The 18,488-nt window shown below is 52.2% G+C and overlaps 2 protein-coding genes across 2 annotated transcripts; one reads left to right on the forward strand and one right to left on the reverse strand.

The window, feature by feature from the left end:
• Positions 1-357: 357 nt before the first annotated feature.
• Positions 358-10,254, forward strand: LOC147229750 (DENN domain-containing protein 3-like; the record flags this gene model as incomplete). Its single annotated transcript, XM_086155804.1, has 26 exons — positions 358-568; positions 652-744; positions 1,253-1,368; positions 1,439-1,563; positions 1,695-1,806; positions 2,136-2,255; positions 2,430-2,528; positions 2,604-2,723; positions 3,079-3,194; positions 3,335-3,490; positions 3,629-3,725; positions 3,808-3,911; positions 4,003-4,190; positions 4,269-4,428; positions 4,960-5,155; positions 5,226-5,394; positions 5,920-6,179; positions 6,261-6,431; positions 6,501-6,630; positions 6,716-6,823; positions 7,218-7,357; positions 7,494-7,654; positions 7,739-7,875; positions 7,959-8,077; positions 9,608-9,745; positions 9,882-10,254. Coding segments are annotated over 26 exons (3,774 nt in total), but the record flags the coding sequence as incomplete, so codon positions are not given.
• Positions 10,255-10,535: 281 nt separating this feature from the next.
• LOC147229751 (potassium-transporting ATPase alpha chain 1) lies at positions 10,536-17,528 on the reverse strand. The gene is made up of 24 exons (XM_086155374.1): positions 17,365-17,528; positions 17,125-17,226; positions 16,963-17,022; positions 16,679-16,882; positions 16,475-16,588; positions 15,913-16,047; positions 15,681-15,798; positions 15,333-15,601; positions 14,882-14,960; positions 14,635-14,754; positions 14,424-14,533; positions 14,187-14,321; positions 13,495-13,687; positions 13,227-13,402; positions 13,004-13,140; positions 12,767-12,917; positions 12,465-12,633; positions 11,919-12,073; positions 11,671-11,794; positions 11,417-11,562; positions 11,203-11,336; positions 10,909-11,010; positions 10,736-10,827; positions 10,536-10,655 (listed from the first exon to the last, which is right to left on the reverse strand). Exons 1-24 carry the CDS (start codon positions 17,374-17,376, stop codon positions 10,627-10,629), a joined length of 3,066 nt encoding a protein of 1,021 aa, XP_086011500.1. The 5' UTR covers positions 17,377-17,528; the 3' UTR covers positions 10,536-10,626.
• Between the last annotated feature and the right edge of the window lie 960 nt (positions 17,529-18,488).

The following is an 18,488-nucleotide window of genomic DNA, read 5'->3' on the forward strand; positions in this document are numbered from 1 at the left end:
TCGGTTTCACGGCACAGAACTCCCGAAGGAACGTCGCTCCTCATTTTCCCTCTTTCTCTCTTTTTCCTTCAGCCGGGTGTTTTGCCACGCCGAAGGTCCGAGCGGCGCCTCGGCTCCCGCCATGGAGGACCACCTGGCCTCGACCCTGCTGGAGGCCTGCGTGGTGGTGGGGGCGCCCAGCGAGAAGCTCCGAGACCTTTACCAGGTAAGCCTCGTGCGCCTCCTCCCTCCAAGAATCACGTGATCTTTACCTTTAGGATTTGCTAAAGCTGGCTCGTTCCCCAGAACCATCTGGCAACCACCTGGAATAGATGGTTTTAGGGTCAGAAAACCCACATCGGTTGGCTGAACCCTCTTCTTGTCCCGCCCCAGTCCTCGCAGCAGGCCGGCAGCGACGGCCCCCCGGTGCCCCTCCTGCCGGAACCGGAGGTGCTGCATGTCCTGGCGCCTCCCTTCGTCAGCAGGCCGCCGGCGGGTGAGGCGGTCAGGTCCCACGGGAGAAGGCAGCGCTCCTTCCTCAGGAAGAAGCGCCAGGAACCTCCTGCCAGCGCGGAAACACCAGATCAAGGTTTGGCCCCCCTCCGTCTGGATGTTGCTTCACTCACCGCTCTGCAATGTCCCGACTTTCAACGTGACCTGCGATGCTCACAGGCGCGAGCGCAGCCGAGGAGCGAGAAGGAAGCGAAGACTTCTCCTTACCCAAAGACATCGACCTGATGGCGCTGCCGCAACTCTGCTTCCCCGGTACCCTATCTGTCCCCTCTCTGCACATGTCCTGGAACTCAGGGCCATCACCGTAGTTACTATACTTCTTCTACAGCCACTTGTTCCTGGAAAGTGGCTCCACCTTTAAGTAAACATTGTGTCAACACAGTGTTGATGAAGCTTTAAGGACCGGCATGTAGGATTTAGTGATATTTACCAGTCAGGTTGGGTACTCGAGCTTCTGCCCAGGGCCTTCTCTTTGCTTAGTCAGACCTAGAGCCAATAAGAAGTCATGGAATACTTGTCGTAGCCCCTCGCTGGTTTGTTCTCTTGGACAGATCTGTTTGGTGTATGTCTGTCACAACTTCCACCTCATGGCTAGCTAGAAGCTAGCTGGTAGCAACGCAACGTCAGGGAACCAGCAAAGTTCTGATCTGGCAGTAAGGCGAGTGTAGACGATTAGAACCACTGGGAAGATGCCTTTATTCACATGGTGTCATGATCCGCAGATGAATTCCTGATGTGCACTTTGCTTCCTGGTCACCAGGGGGTCTCCAGGTGACCAGCGAACCCAGGGAGGAACGCTTCCACTTCCTGGTTTTCACCGACGTCTTTGGCAACAAGTCCCACGGAGTGGTGATGCAGTGCTACCGACCCATACTGGTACGCAACACTTGATGCGTTCAAGAGGCCGAACAGAATACCGGGTAAAGTCCAGGTGCTCTCGTTGCAGGAGGGGACCTGTTTCTACCAGAACGGCGGCGGGTCTGCCAAGATCCCACGACTCTTCTGCACCTACAGCTTCTGCGTCATATCCAAGTACCCGTACTTCACTGCCCTGAGGGACTGCCTGTCCTGGTGAGAGCGACATCACTGAGACGCCACATCCTGCTAACTTGGAACCTTTTGTACGGTAGATCCAATCGCTAATCAATACTGATGAATGTAATCCAAGCCCTCCTTCCTTCCCGCCTCTCCGTCCATCCTAGTCTGTTGCTCCAGCTCAGGTCCTGTCGTCTGACCGACATCGAGGAGAAGGTCAAGGAGTTTGCGGCCAAACTGGCGCTCGTGCCCATCCCACCTCCTGGACAACTGCACCTGGTGTGTGTGGTCAGAGTACACCTTATACTTTGTAATACTCGTATATGTGTAGTACTCAGCTGCGAAAGTACACGACTGCTGTTTACTGTCCTAAAACTACAGACTATGATAGTACCAACAGTACTTGGTACTTGGTTCAGGTGACCTACATGGATGGACATCCAAGGATGTTTTGGTCTTAGCATCCTCCATCCTGCGACTCTTGATTGGTCGATCCATCACGGGTTCCTGTCCCGGGATTGGTTTTTGCGTCAAGTGTTCCTTCCAGCGTTTCCTGAAATCTGAAATCGACCTAACCTCAGCAGTAACCCCGGCGCTGATGTTTCCAGATGTTCACATTGCACCCTCTGATCATCGAGCTGCCGTCCCGAGAGGACAAAGACCGACCGGCCATCGACTTGGACCTTCACCTGCCTTTCCTCTGCTTCAGGCCAAAGCCTCTTCTCCAGGTATGTCGCAGGTTTCTGCCATCCATCCATCGTCCATCCATCCAACTCGTCTAGCTCTGGATCCCGATGCGTTCCCAGACCAGCCCAGAGACCTGGTCCCTCCAGCGTGTCCTCGATCTCCTGCTCACGTGCCCACTTAATTGTAAATAACACTCTCTCCTTGCGTCCCTGCAGGTCCTGTCCTGCCTCCTCCAGGAGCAGAGGGTGGTGCTGTTCTCCACAAACTGGGCCCGACTGACACTGGTGGCGGAGAGCTTGTTGCTTTACCTGCAGGTCGGCACAGAGTCACATGGAGCTTCAGCTCATTGGAACCAGATTGAACAGTCAACTTGAAATATCCTCCTGCAGCCCCTGTCATGGCAGCACCCCTACGTTCCGGTCTTGGCCAGAGGGATGCTGGACTTCCTGATGGCTCCCACCGCCTTCCTAATGGGATGCCATCTTAGCCATTTCGAAGAAGTCGCTGCCGTGAGTGCTGCCGGTTAGGGGGCGGGGAAGGGAGACGTTTATGATGTTTATCGGTCCTCACTAAAATGTCCAGTAAATGTGTCGGTATGCTCAGGAGGATGCGGATCGGCTGAGGTTTCAGCACATGAATCAGATGCGTACAACCTCGAAGTACTGTATGTAATTGGTACCTGTTGCCTCTTTTAGCAATCAGCTAGTGACAAACATGCTGTTAGCGTGTTTGAGCATTTTCTTTGCCATGGGTTAGCATCCGCTAGCTGTGTAGTAGCTATGGAGTTGGGTGATTGTGGCTTCTGGAAAATTCAACGGATCAATTTTATTTTTGTGTCTGAGTGGCTCGTTTGGCTCCGCCCAGGAAACCGATGACCTGATCCTCATCAACATCGATAACGGAAGCGTGTCCTCCTCCTGCTCTGAGACTGTCGATTTACCCGAAATCCCTCCGTCTGCCGCCGACTGCTTCACGCAGAGGTACTCGCCGCACTCTAAGAGTAGTAGCTAGCTTCTGCTAGCTCAGAGATGCAAAACTTGAAAAGTACTATAAGATTTTTTTTTTTTTTTCCCACATGATGTGTATGATGTGCAGCAGTGGAGTGTGTGTGTTTTTGCAGGTACCGCTCCCTGCGGCTGCATTATGACTTGGATCAGTGTCACCGTGCGAGCTGTACTGACATCAACGACCAGCGGGGGCAGAGGAGAGCCTGGCAGCGCAGACTCAACCACAACATCCAGAAGATCGCACTGGAACTGATTGTCAATTTATTCAGGTATTCAGGAGCCGATCCCAGCTGTCGCCGGACGAGAGGTGGCGTTCGCCCCGGACCGGTCCATTGCAGGGCCACATAAAGACATACAACATTCGCCCTCTCCGTTCACACACCCGTATGCGTGTCACTTCCGGACAGGGACGTCAGCAGTCATCTGAACTATGAACACCGGGTGTTCAACGGTGAGGAGTTCCTGAAAACCAGAGAACCTGCCGAGCAGCTCTTCTACAAGAAGGTACCGTTTCCTGTCTCGCGCGAGTCTCCGATTCCATCGGGTTCCATTCGTCATTAACGTGTTACTAACCTTTTGTCGGCAGGTGCTGGAGACTCACATCTTCCACTCCTTCCTGAAGGACCGCCTGAACAAGAAGATGGACAGCTTCAGTCGCATGGATCTCAGCACCCGCTCTGAGATGCAGAAGTAAGACCTTCCAGAAGACGCTGTAGCTCTTTTAATAGCGGCATCTGTCGTAATTGGACCCATCAAATGTTGTGGTTTTTCTCCCTGCCAGGTTGAAGGCGATGGTGGAGTTCCCACGTAGGCCGACCATGCAGGAGATCCAGGCCCGCAGGAGGAGCTCCATTGCCGAGAGCGGGATGAGCAAGAGGCTGGGGATGAGTCTGCCCGACCTGGGGGACGATCACACCGTCAGTTTCCGGCGGAGCAGCCTTCTGTCCAGGACCGTGGTGACGGACGCCGGTGAGGCCACACTTCTATCTAAACCCCTTCTTCTGGAGGCTTACACCAGGTTGCAAACATCTACCCTCTCTGTTTCAGCGCTCAGGAACCCCCCGGCGCCCGTGAGCGTGTTCAAGCTGCCGGACTTCCCGGTCTCCTTGTCCTTCCACTCGGTCCAAAGCTATTACAGCGAGCTGATCCAGCTGCTGGGCAAGGCCATCTTCTCCTTCCAGCACGAGAGTTCTACCCTGCTGGCCAGGTATCTCAGCTCAGTCGACGAGATCGTCGTCATATCCTAAGGCTTCCTCTAAAAAAAAAAAAAAATCAGAATGCTAGTTTTTGTCTCAGGCTACGATAAGGTGTCAGAGAAAATCTTCTTGAAGAGTGTGTCGAAAAAGAAGGTTGTTTCCTCCCGAAGGTTCAGTTTTGGCATCTCGTTTTTTGACTTTCCAAAGGAAATTGAGGACATGAGTACGTCTGTACGCCGACGACGCTGTCGTGTTATACAATGATTTAGTGTTTTCCAAATCTTCCTATTCAATGGTAAATACAATAAACCGGGGACACGGGCTACTTTCCATTCGATTAGTATGTTTTTCATGTATTGGCTAATATGATTTTGTAATACTTTCACATATGGTTTTTTTTTTTTTGGTTTCTTGGGTTTTTGGTTTTTTTTTGTACAACTTCTACTTTGGCCACGTCTCCTATTTGTCCACGTCAACGCAAGCTTCCCAAATAAGGAGAGGTCAAATAAAGTATCCTGGAGTAATTCATTCTCACCCCGCAGATTCTACTACTTGCGCGGTTTCACCAATTCCCTGTGCTCACGGCGCCTGGACGCCCTAAGCGACTTCCAGACCCTCTACAAGACCGACACGGCCATCTTCCCCGCACAGCTGGTCACATGGCTGGTGGACTCACTGCAGCGAGACGAGCAACAGCAAGCCAACCGACGCCCCGAGCTCAAAAGACTCATCCTAAAGGTCGGCCGGCGCAGGTGTTTTTTCATGATGTTCGCGGGATCCGCGCTGAAATGCACTCCCGATCCGTTAGGTGAAGACGGAAAACGAGAAGCCGCCGGTGCAACCGGACGACCACGTCAAGAAGTTCCGGCTCCCTCGCGAACACCTGCACCAGGAGGAGTTTGTGCGCTGCATCCAGGAGTGCGGGATAGTCAAGGATGTGGCAACCATACACCGCTTGTTCGACGCTCTGACTGACGGTAAGTGTGGATGGGGTGGAGATAAGGGACTCCAAAACAAGGATAGACCAAAACAAGGATAGAAGAAAGTAAGATCTGGTTTGGGATCCGGAGCACGTCTGGGCGCGTAGATGATGGTTTCTTTTTTGAACCGACAGACTTTAAGTCTGGAGTCGCGAAAACAAGGCAACGCATGACCGGGTCACTTCCTTCAAGATGCCGGGGTCGACATTCAGAAGCGGCAGATTAGCTGAAGCAGGGTTAGCGGGGAGGCGGGGTCATGTGACACCAGCCGTGAAATGGATCCCGAACAGATGTTTTCTCCACTCGGCGCAGGCTATTAGCCGCCGCTTAGTGCCGGCTATTACGAAGGCGGGGTTTCCCCTCGTCCTTCTTTTGATTTCCAGCGGACGGAACATTCCGCCCTCCACGGCTCGCCGGACGAGAAATCAGAAAGGGAACATCGAGTGCGGCGCGACATGAGCATGCCGCCCGCTTCTGAGCTCTTTGAATTCTTTGGTCGTGAATCCGCCCGTCTCTCCGCAGGCCAGTCAGATCAGGTGGAGCCCGAACTCTTCAAAGCCTTTTACACCTTCTGGAAAGAAACCGAGGTGGAAGCACAAGACGTCCACCTCCCCTCCGAGGTCATTGATCACCTTGACAATAGCGAGTGTGTCTACAAGTTGTCGTCTTGTGTCAAGACCTCTCAAGGTGTCGGTAAAATCGCCATGACGCAGAAACGTCTGTTCTTGCTTCCAGAGGGACAGCCGGCCTTCCTGGAAATCACAATGTTCAGGGATATACAGGTTGCAGTGTGTTCTCCAGATGTTCCTCCCAATTATTGTTGGTAGTCCCTTTTTCTCTGAATATGCGCCGCCGCTGTCCAGGAGGTGAAAATCGCCTCGGCTCCTTTCCTGCTGGTTCGCATCCCCTCGCTGCGCATCCACACCTCTGGCAGGCTGGGGACCTTCGAGGCCAACCTGAAGACGGAGACGGAGCTGTGGAACCTCGTGGTTAAAGAGATGTGGGCCGGACGCAAGATGGCTGACCAACACAAGGTGAGACTGAGAGGACAATCTGATTGGCTTTCGGAGTTTTCAAAGCACCTTACATCCTCCCTCCTCCAGGACCCCCAGTACGTGAACCAGGCCCTGACCAATGTCCTGTTGATGGATGCCGTCATGGGCTGCCAGCCCACCCAGAAGTCCATCTCTGCAGCTTCCAAGCTGTCCTACTTTGACAAGATCACACAAGAGGGTGAGCCCTCGCTCTTCGGATGCTCTGTTCGGGGGAAAAAATGGTCAGAAAACAAGTCAGTCTGTTTTGTGTTTTTCTGGTGAAGTGCCCATGATGGTGCCTGAAACTACCTTGGAGACTCTCAAACACAAGATCAACCCGTCCCTGGACCTGGCCGAACCACAGACCGTCCACGTGGTGCTCTACACGCCAGGTACACAACCAGAAGGTTCCTTCCTGTGTGCCTCTAGTGACCGCCACCGCCGCCGCCGCCGCCGCCGCTGCCTCGGCATTGGTTTGGAAGCGTGAAACGCTAAACGAAGACACGGTCATGCACTTCGACGTCCGTCGGTTAGCATCCGCTAGCTGTGTAGTAGCTATGGAGTTGGGTGATCGTGGCTTCGGGAAAATTCAACGGATCAATTTTATTTTTGTGTCTGAGTGGCTCGATTGGCAGGAAACCGATGATCCTCATCAACATCCTCATTGACGTCCTCCATTCCCCACGTAGAGTCGCGAGACCAGTTTGATTGGCGTCACGTGTCTGAAAGCAGAATCTCACCGGAACACCAGCACCTCCCATGTCCTCTCTCCACGTCTTCTTCCAGGGCAGCTGTCATGCAGTGACTTGGAGGGTGAGATGAACCCGAAGCTCTGGGTGGCCCTCAGCAGCGGCAGGGTGGTGGTGTTTGACGCGGCCACCTGGTCCATGCTGCAGGACTCCATCCAGGTCGGAGAGGCACAGCTGGTGAGCGAAGGCCTCGCCCGCAGAAGTGCGACGCCCCTCTGAGCTCTTGTCTTTGGTCGCCATATTGATTATCCCGGTCCGGCTTCACGATCCAACGCGCCTCTTGAGAAACGCCGGATTCTGCTTCCGCTTCCAGAACTGCATGATGGGTCTGGTCCAGGGCCAGATCTGGATCGGCTCCCAGGACTCGGTCATCTACATCATCGACGCCCACGGCCTGTTGTGCAACAAGCAGCTGACGGAGCACAGGCAGGAAGTGACCGGACTTGCCGTGGACACGGGGGACCACCGCACCCCGTACGCACCATCACCTCCAACCAGTCACTTGGCGGCATCCATCTTTTGTGCTTCTAAGTCGAGCTCCTGTCCCTCTTTCCCAAGTCAGCAGACGTACTCTTGCAGCTGCGACGGCACTATCCTGCAGTGGGACTCGTCCACCCTGAAGGTGAAGCGGCAGCTCCACCTCAGCTGCGACCGCCTCTCCTCCATACAGGTCTACGACGGTTCCCTCTGGTGCTGTAAGTGCCGACCGCCTCCTCCCGACCGGTACCTGACCCTGGATGGAGACGCCTTCCCGGGTCTTAGCTTGTGTTCCTGGCAGGTTGCCGGGACAGCATCGTGGAGCTAAAGAAGAGAGGGACGCCTCAGAGGAGGGTGGTGCTCCCCGGGGACCTACGGAGAATGCCCAGTAGCTTCAGCAGCTTCATCGTCATCCCAGAGGTGAGGTTGCAACTCAGGCGGGATTTGAAAACAACTCGGTATCCAGAGCCAATACTTGCGCAGAGGTCTGGATCGCTTCCGAGCGGCTGGTGCTGACAGTAAAAACCGCACCCAATCAATTTCCAATACTGTCCTCGGCAATGTCATTCTGTCGTAATTATCATGAGCTGAAAACACCTCGGGAAAATCTGCTTTTGTGAAAGCTTGAAGAAGTGACCGTACCGTATTTTACACACTGCATTAGAAGGCGGAGTATCAATGAACGGGTCTATTTTCATACATAAGGCGCACCACGTCGCAAGGCGCATGATGAACCAGACGGTATGTAAAGCGAAACAAAACACTTTCGTCATACTTTATTCTACTTATTCACATAAACACTTTGTTCCCTCGGAAACTCTGCTTGGTCTTCTTGACTTGGTGCAGTTCCTTTGCTTGCTTCCTACACTTCCGCACCGTTGATTTATTAATGTTGGATTCTTTCACAGCTGCTCTGTTCCCATCATCTACTGCATGAATGATAGCCTTGAGTTGGAATTCTGCTCCGTAAAGCATGTCTCCTAACAGGTGCCATTTTTGTGGGTCCTCATACATACGAATGTACAGTGATATGTTGAAGTACAGTATGTACCGGTATTACAAAAAGCGGCGGAAGTAAGCGCACTACGTACTGTTCCGATTGGTTTATCGTTGCCAGCGATAGCGGACGCCTGAAGTTAGCGTGAGTTTGGAACAACATTGTATTCCAGCACTACTTTATTAGTCATCTGATATCGTCTGACGTCGCAACCCATATTCAACCGAGGACCAACGTTGATGCAACGTCCCCGTGTCGGGGGGGGAGGAGCGGTCCGACAACCGATGAAAGTCGCACTAAAATATTTTACCAGATGTCTGAGTGCAGTGTGCCAAAGAAAATGGATTTGAGGTCAGTAAGCACAACAAGAATTCAAACAAAAGGCACAGGATTTTGAGAATATATAATAATTAAGTGTGCCTTTTATAGTGCGAAAAATATTGTACATTATTAGATTGTTTATCCAGGAGTCAAGGTCGAGGTGGGGTGGAGCCTCCAGCTGTCAATGGGCGAGAGGCGGGGTTCACCCCTGGACCAATCACAGGGCCACATATAAAGAAAAACATCTTGGCAATGTAGTGAACCAGTGAACCTCCTGCATATGTTTGGACTGTGGGAGGAACCTGGAGAACCCTGAGGAACCCCAGAGGGGGAACATGGAGCCTCTGGACAGAAACCCCCTCCTATTGGACTCCAACCAGGGACCTTCTGGCTGGCAGGGAAAGGGCACGAGCTACTGCACCAGGGAGCCACGCTAGCCGCGCTAGCTGTGTATTTCCTAATATGTCACAATTACCCTATTTTCTAAGATGATGATTATTATTAGCTAAAGTAAAATCAGGTTCCTGCTGCAGCACAGGGGAACCGGCTTACACCTGGAATGCTCTCAGCTGGTGTTTTTCACATCACAGCTGGTGTTTTATCAGTATGCAACTAACGTGTGTGTGTTCCAGAGGGGTCAGCTGTGGGCCGGCTGTGCCGACTCAGGCGAGCTGTATCTCTGGCACACCAAGAACCACAAGCGCAGCATGGGGAGGATCTCCCTGGCCGGCAGCTCCGGGGTCACCTGCATGATCCGGGTCAAGGACCAGGTAAGAGTGTGTGTTTGGACGTCCCGGACCAGCCGTTCCCGAAGCGCCGCTCGGAAACTTCTCGGGAAGTGAACTAGCTTAACGCTTCCTTCTTTTTTTTAATGAAATGTCGGCTGAATTCGGGATTCTCCCTCAGATCTGGGTGGGCTGTCGAGGCGGCGCCGATGGCGGCGGCGGCGGCGGCCCGGGTGACGGACAGCTGAAGAGCCAGGTGCTGGTGGTGGACCCGGAGAGCCACACCGTGGCCAAGGAGCTGCAAGCTCACTCCGACAGCATCCAGACGCTCTGCTCCGCCGAGGACCGCTACGTGCTGAGCGGCTCCGCGCGGCGCGACGGCAAGATCGCTATCTGGAAGGTGGAGTAGCGGGTGAAGAAGAGGAACTAGAAGATGAACCCTTAACGTTAACAATCCGATATTTATTAATAGTTTTTTTTTTTTTAAAAGCAAAAATATGGAATTTCAATACAGAAATTAGTATTACAGAAGCATCGTGGAGGACATTTCAAAATATAGGCACAAAGGCTCAGCCGCCAGAAGCAACATGGAGAAGGTAGTTTATCCTTATTAAAGAGTCTGGAAACACAGCAGGGAGTCTCCGCCTCCGTCTCTCCTGCGCTGAAAGGCGTCGCTTTTTCCGCAGAAGTGTAATCATCAACCGATCTAATCAGGTTGTGGATAAACCTTGACGTTCGCCGAACGACCTTCTCCCCTGACGCCTGGTCGACCTCCAATTTCCAAGTTAGGAAATAAGCTAACACACACGTACAGCCTTTACGCAGGACAGGATGCTGCTGGTGTTGAAGCCCTTTATTGGTACAAATACAAAGGGGTGGAGAACGGACGGCCAATCAGGTGAAGGTGGCTTCCATGCGCGAGGACCTCAGTAGTACAGCTCCTGATCCCACCAGCCTGAGAAAGCAAGTATTGATTATTGCGGCAATTGATCGATCGCAGTAAACAGAAGAAGGGGATAAGTATGAGCGGCTTACTTCCTGGGCACCTCCTGACCCCCAGCTTTCTGATTTCGTCATAGACGAAGATCAGAATGCCGTACGGAACCGGAACGAACCACCACTGGACCCTGGAGGGGAAACACCAAACATCACTCACAGTTTGGATGAATGCCTCCAAGGAGGCGGATGAGGCTCCGCCCGGACTTTACCTGATAGGCATGAAATTGAAGATGTTGGGCATGCCAGGGCAGTAGCAGAGCAAGTTGCCCAAGCAGAGCTGGAAGACTATGGCGGTAACCAGGACCCGGTTCCTGCAGTGGAGCACAGAAAGGTCATGAAGTTCGGCACAGTCAGGAGGAAGTGAACGCATAAGCACTCTACCTGATAGTATTGTCTTCCAGGAAGTTGTTTGTAAAAAAGCAAAAATACCCACGCTAACATGCTAGTTGCTATTAACGTAGGCTACTCTGAGTGTTCGAGAAAAGCGATGGACATTCATTGACCTGAAGAAGCCTTGCTGGAACACGGAGAGACGTCTGGTCTTTCTGATGAGCACGTCGGAGATCTGACAGATCTCTATGCTGACGAAGAACACGGTGTAGCACGTGTACTCCTGGTACAACCTCTGACTGAAGGTCTGGTAAAGAAGGCGAGTGGAGTTAGGAGAAGGCGGACAGCGAGCTCATACCCGAAGGACAGGGCAAAACCCAAACTCACCCATTCCTGTCCATAACTGTCCTGCAGGTCTTGGAGATGGACATTCTCCCAGTAGGAGCGCAGACCAACGCACAGGAGGGGGTACCAGCCCTCCTGAGCCATTGCTGTGAAGTAGTCGGTAAAACCTGCGAAAGATTGGATGGCTCCTGGAATAGAAGGGAAAAAAAAGGGCTGATATGTTTGTTGTGCTACGTGAGGTTGCTCACAAGGAATGTTAGCATTTGAGACTGGAGATAGCAGGTAGGTAGGTTCACCTATCTGGAAGTAGGAGTACACAGCCAGGGCTTCGTTGACCAGACGATCCCGACGGGGGTTCCTGGGCTTCAGGTGCATGATGTCGCTCTCTGCTTTCTCATAGGCCAGCGACACGGAGGGGAACTGAACAGGGACACATTAGCGTCAAGAGGCTTCCTTCGCATGACTGAAGGACCCCACCTTAGATAATAGCACTCGAGGGAACATCTGGATGAGGCGACTGAAAAAGGTCAAACTCCTGACTCACGATGTCCGTGGCCAGCTCGATGAAGAGGATGGTGATGCAGCCTAGAGGAAGCGGCACGCTGACAGTGATGTAGATCAGGTATGGGGTCAGTTCGGGAATGTTTTTGGTCAGCGTGTAGGCAATGGACTTCTTCAGGTTGTCAAAGATTAGACGGCCTGCGGTGGAACACGCCAAAAAACACAAGTATCAACTTCTACTTCTTCGGCATCTCAGTCTGATGTCTCTTTAGTTTGGTCGGGTAGCATCTTGTGGCACCCCCGTCTGTAGTGCTCTTACAGAAGTAAAGCATGTTGGATATCACATGAGACCATGAATGAAATCAAGTACTCGGGATGTAGTACTCTAGTGCTCAATTTTGAGTCAAGGCAGAGTCATCTGTCAAAGGTACTGTAAGTTGACACAGTACTATCCCTAATCATGCGTAGGCAAGGGTCAAGTCCAGAGCCTCAAGTCCACATTGTGCTGAACCCGAGGTCAAACTACTGGCCGACCAAAGAATTCCAGAGTCAGTTCTTAGTCCAGTTTGCTCTGCGGCGTAAAGCCCACCCTGCTCCACTCCGGTGACGATGGACGCAAAATTGTCGTCCAGTAGAATCATGTCTGCTGCGTTCTTGGCGGCGTCTGACCCAGCGATGCCCATGGCGACGCCGATGTCGGCCTTTTTGAGAGCCGGAGAGTCATTCACGCCGTCGCCTGTCACAGCAACAATCGAACCCTGGCGGGGGTGGAACGTATCACTGGATTACTTCTTCCATTCGATAGAAGATACTACATCTATCTACTCTTGTAGTAGCACGAGTGCTAGATATTTGTTTCTGTAGTGTCAGTCTGTCTACATGTATGCTTACCAGGCGCTGACAGCTCTCCACAATGATCAGCTTTTGCTGGGGCGACGTTCTTGCAAACACCATCTCCGGGTGGTTCTTCAGTGCGTCGTCCAGCTCTTCGCTGCTCATTTCCTTCAGCTGACCGCCGCTGATCACGCATGCCCGGGCGTCTCTGTGCACGGCCAGCAGCGACAGAGGAAGTGATGCCAGGGTTCGCAGATAAACATTCAAAATGGTGGAGCGCCGCGATGCGAGTACCTCTTGTTGACTTGTTCAATGGGAATCCTCTTCCTCTGGGCGATGTCCTCCACCGTTTCGCTGCCTTCAGAGATGATACCGACATTCGCCGCTATAGCACGCGCTGTGATGGGATGGTCCCCCGTCACCATGACGACCTCAAGTTTTAAGATAAAAACGAGTCCGTGAGACACCCAGCGACCGGCTTCCGAGAAACTCAAAGAGACGGTTGACAAGAGCGTACCCTGATACCGGCGGTGCGGCATTTCATCACAGCGTCGGGCACCGTGGCCCGAGGAGGATCTATCATGGAGATCAGACCGTCGAAGCACAATCCCGATGTGGTGAAATTCATCTCATCGCCGTCAAAGTGGTATCCTCGGGGGAACTCTTTCTCGTTCAGATAGACATGACAGAAACCTGGATGCAGAGGGCCATTGAACCTCGGTCAGTACTTTACCACGAGACAAAAAGAAATGCTCCCCGACAATGATTCGATTTTAATCTCGAACCCAGGACTCTTTCTCCCAGCCCTCCCAGGTCCATGTAGGCTGTCTGGAAGGCTTCCTTCCACTGCTCGTCCAGAGGCAGCTCCTGGCCTTTCACCAGAATGGTGGAACAGCGTTCCAGGATCCGCTCCGGGGCTCCCTTCATCACCAGCAGGTAGCGTAGGTCCAGGGGATCGTCCAGTTCATGGACGGACAGCTACGTCATCAGAACAAAACGAAAAGGATATATGATTCAGTTAGACGGTGCTGCCGATACTCAACTCGAGATAGTACCCTGAGGAAACACCTTTCATTGGTAGTAAAGATCCAGCGACCATTTCATATACAGTTCACGCAAGGGGCAGCTCTATGCTAAGCTACACAAATATTGATTGATATTACTATTATAAGACTCTCCACCAAATCCAGTACCCTTTTGGAGCCATTATTTTAGTGTATTGATCCGCCTGTTATTTTTAACTTTGGCCTCAACCTACTTTCTAGCACTACTACAGCTAGTTGTGTATGATGGAGAGACATAACCATTTCTAAAATATATAAAATACGTCTATTCATTGTGACATTTAATGCCACCAGTGTTTTTGAACTGTAGTGGAACAACCCTGTTTATCCTATAGCCACCATTCATTCCAGCCGTAAACACTGAAGTAACAATTTGCTAGCATTCACAAGTCCAGTCACTTTTCTGCCCTTGCCTGAAACTTGTTGGTGGAGTTAAAGGGCACCTCCACCACCTTCTTGAAGCGGTTACGGTAATCCATGGTGTTCCCCACAGTGAGCTCGGTGAACTTCAGAAGGGCTGTTTCTGACGCATCTCCCACCACCAGTCTCTGTGTGACGAAGCAAGATGGCCGCCACATTGAAAACAACTATCTATGCTATGCAGAAGTTGAAGGTATGCTTTTGTGCTAGAGGCTACTGTAAAGCTGCACCTTTGGTATAGGGACACCCTCCTGGTCAGGTCTGAAGGTAGCTCTGTTGCACAGGGTAGCGACCCTGGCCAGTGAACGCCACGTCTCTGATGACTGGTCAAAGCTCTGACCTGGACGGCAGACGGCCGCGGGGTTAGCGGATAATTTGTATTTAAAAACATTTTGAAACCAAATGCTGCCACTGGACTCCCTCCGTCACCCTCCCGTTTACCTGACTGATCTTCCGTGGTGTCGGCGGCGTGGACATGGTTGTCGAACCACAGATGAGCCACGGTCATCCTGTTCTGCGTCAGGGTTCCCGTCTTGTCGGAGCAGATCACCGAGGTCGAACCTGGTCGGGATTTGAAGGTCGGACATGCACACTTTGCTGGTTTCACATGATACCCGAGAGATTGTTATCCCTTATGTAAATATGCAGTGTGACATCATTCCCAGGCCGGGTCTGTCGACATACCGACCTAGCGTCTCCACAGCTTCCAGGTTCTTCACCACGCAGTTCTTCCTGGCCAGACGTTTGGCGGTCAGAGACAGACAGACCTGCCGGCAGAGACCCCGTAGGTGATATTCATCTAAAAACAAATCTTTTTCCGTGGGACCCATGAACAACAACAATGGCTAAAGTTAGCTTGCGTTAGCCTCCACACAGGTGGTTTCTAAGGTTAAGGCTATCAACAAAACACGCCAAACAACAGGAGAAAACAATACCGCTAGCTGTTCATGATACAAAAAGCTACTGCATTGCTACTTAGCATAGCATAACTACTGATCCCCTGTAACACGCTAACCAGACCATTGGCACCAACTGGGGGTTCAGTGTCTTACCCAAGGACACTTCGGTATGCTTCTGATTGGAAGCTGCCACATCTAAATATTTGAGTGAACAGGACTTGAACACCGGCATTTACTTACTGTAACTGTGGCAAGAAGTCCCTCTGGCACGTACGCGACCACAATGGCCATGAAGAAGATCATGGCCTCCAGGAAGGCATAGCCAATGAACATGGCAACCACAAAGAAGGTGAACCCAAAGAATATGGCAAGACCGGCGATGATGTCCACGAAATGCTCAATTTCTATGGCGATGGGCGTCTTCTCGTTGCCAACGCCGCTCGCCAAGCTGGCAATCCGACCGATGATGGTACGGTCCCCTGTATTGATGATGATGCCGGTGGCTACGCCTGGAGAGGAGAGGCGCTCGAGGCTCAGTGTTGCCGTGACAAAAACTGCTGAAAAACAACAAGGTATCTACTATCGTACCTTCCAGGCAGGTGGTGGAGAAGAAAGCGATGTTTCGAGTCTCCAGGGGGTTCTCATGGGTGCACTCCGGACTCCTGGTCTGTGGTTCAGACTCTCCTGTCAGGGACGAGTTGTCCACCTGCCACGGTAGGAGCGCCGATTCAGGGTACCACGACAGGTCGAGAGGCGCCATTGTTTGGAGAAGATACAGCGCTGGTGCGGGCGGCTCAAACGCTCAATGTCAGTTTTGTACCTTACAGCCCTGAGACGTGATGATTCGAATGTCCGCAGGGACTCTGTCCCCTCCCTTGATCTCCACCAGGTCCCCGACAACCAGCTGGTAAGCGTTGATCTGGTTCTTCTGCCCGTCACGGATCACCATGGCTTGCTGTTTGGGGAGGTTGACAGTTGGATTAGAAAAGAATAGCTAAAAATGTTTCGTAGAGGTTGAATCCCTAGAGCTCGGCTCCCAGTCGGGTTGGAGGTCCCCGGCGTTCGAGTCCGGTGAAGACACGAGTCACCAAAGATGAGTCTCCAGTTGAGTTTTATGATCAAAACCGAAGAACTTCTGCCTGTTGGAAAGTTCACGCGGGAGACACAAGTCCCTCTGGGACTCTTACGCAGTGTAAGATGAAACCCTTTGCTGTAACCCAAGGCAGAAACAGGATGAAAGAGTCTCAGAGTTTGGGTCGAGTCATCCGCGAAGGTGTCGAGACTCCAAGGCTGGTGTCTTACAGCTCCTGAGAAGCAAAATCTGTCTGCCGGGCTGATGACGCTACATGGACACAGCCGGACGGGCTTCCGGTGGAACTCACCTGCGGCACCAAGTTCTTGAAGCTGGCGATGATGTTGGTGCTTTTGAACTCCTGGTAGTAACCAAAGCAGCCCGTTACCACGACGACAGCAATGAGGGTGATGGCCAGGTACAGCTGGAGAACGCGAGAAGGCGTTACCGTGGGAACGTGTAGCTAGTAATCACTGCTTTCCGCGATCTGAACGCGGGACAAGGTCTCGCTCACGTTGTCGAAGCTGGTGAGGTTCCCCCTCCCGAGCTCGATGCCGAAGGCGATGAAGCAGATGCAGGCCGCCACCCACATCAGGCACTGCAGCCCCCCCGCCAGCTGTCTGGCAAACTTCACGTACTCTGGGGTTCCTTTGGGCGGCTTCAGCTCGTTGGGGCCGTCCCTCTCCAGGACCTGGGTGGCGAAGCTGCTGGTCAGACCCTGCGGAAAAACACGGGTGAGCCCTGCGCACGAGGACCACAAGGTGCGGTGGAGACGGCGCGATGCTAGCAGGGACTCACTTTCTCGACGTTGGTGTTGTATCTCATCTCCAGGTCTTCGATGGTGATCTCATGGTCGTCCTGCGGGAGGAAACAAGGACCATCAGCACACCCGGGTTGATCTTCCGTCAATCAAAACAGCCGACGCTTCCCCGACGAGATCTTCGCTCTTCAATCGCTCACTATGTCCATCTCCTTCTTCATGCCCTCCAGCTTCTCCTGCTTCTTCATCTTCTTCTTCTTCTTGTCCGTTTGCCCGTCCATCTCGAACATGTCGTAGGTGCCCTGGTGGGCGAGAGACATTTAAGAGGTCAGGAGGTGTGTGTGTGTGTGTGTGTGTGTGTCTGTGTGTCCTGATGTATCCTTTCAAAATGCTTTGATAGCACGTTAGCTAACGGGTGTGTGAGATGTTGTGAGTCCCACCTTCTTGCTCATGGCTGCAGGGGTGACGTGGACCTTCTCTCCCAGGTCGATGGAGGTCCAAACGACGCGTTCCTTTTTCACCCCCGAAATGTTGGCGATGGTTATCGGTGCAGTCCTGAACACACGCCGCCGCTTCTCGCCGTCATTCACACACACACATCGCCGGGAAACGGGACCGACGTCCTGGACTAGACTTTTATACCTGAAACTTGCCCCCCCCCCCCCTCGCCCCTGCACACACACACACACACACACACACACACACACACACACACACACACACCCCTTCCATCTGTTTCTATTAACCCCTGCGTAATAACAATGTCACCCCTAACCAGGCCACACACACACACACACACACACTCACTGCTATCGCTAATGCGTAAGCCGCTGTGTCTTTTCTGCTCCTTATCTCCAGTGAGCACGTTCCCCCTTTTCTTTTTTCTCTTTCTTTCAAGTGATAAGGGAGAAGGACAAACAGCAGCAGAAGGTGAGAACTTCACAAAGTCACTGCATCTATCTATCAGCTGTCCCTTCTGAGTGTTGTGTTTCCAGCTCCTTGATGGTTCTGGACCTCCAAAGTGTCCACATGTTTATGAAGGTGTAATAACGCTGCCGTTCCTCCTCGTGGCTCCGGCTCCTCCGGCGTCCCGGCTCTGGTTGGTTGCCGTGGGTTACCGTGCGTGGCTTATTCTAAGTGCCTCCCTTGGGGGGGTCCAACCTAGATGCAAAATGATGAATCTAAATCCAAGCCGCGGTTATTTAACACCAACAACCTCAGGTGTTGTGTTTTGAATCCAAACCCGGCTGAAAGGTATGGTGTCGCCTGGCAACCATGGCTGGAGTTAAGGTGACTTTGACGACATCCTGTGGTTCCACGCAAGGTAAATAAGAGATAAGTGGAGTGCGGGAGGTGAACGTGGAGCTGGGGAAGGAGACGAAGTTCAGACCAGAGGCTGAAGAACAACGCCAGAAGTTTTATTCCTCTAAAACCCTTATTATTATGCTTTATTGAAATGATAGAAAAAGGGAGTGACGAGATCGGGCTAAAAATATAATGATAATAATAATTTAAATATCATAATGGTAATAGTAATGATATTGCTAAATCGTCAAATCAAAAG

Source organism: Fistularia commersonii, chromosome 11 (genome assembly GCF_037954325.1).
Source record: "Fistularia commersonii isolate RoL2024-O1a breed Wild chromosome 11, RoL_Fcom_v1.0, whole genome shotgun sequence".
Classification (NCBI taxonomy): Eukaryota; Metazoa; Chordata; class Actinopteri; order Syngnathiformes; family Fistulariidae; genus Fistularia; species Fistularia commersonii.

Excerpts from the sequence above, each read along its gene's own strand:
- LOC147229751 (XM_086155374.1), bottom strand. Across the intron at positions 16,589-16,678 it reads ACCTCACCAGCTTCGACAAC|CTGTACCTGGCCATCACCCT; the intron begins GTGAGCGAGACC and ends CGCGTTCTCCAG. Across the intron at positions 12,634-12,766 it reads TGGAGAGCTGTCAGCGCCTG|GGTTCGATTGTTGCTGTGAC; the intron begins GTAAGCATACAT and ends CACCCCCGCCAG.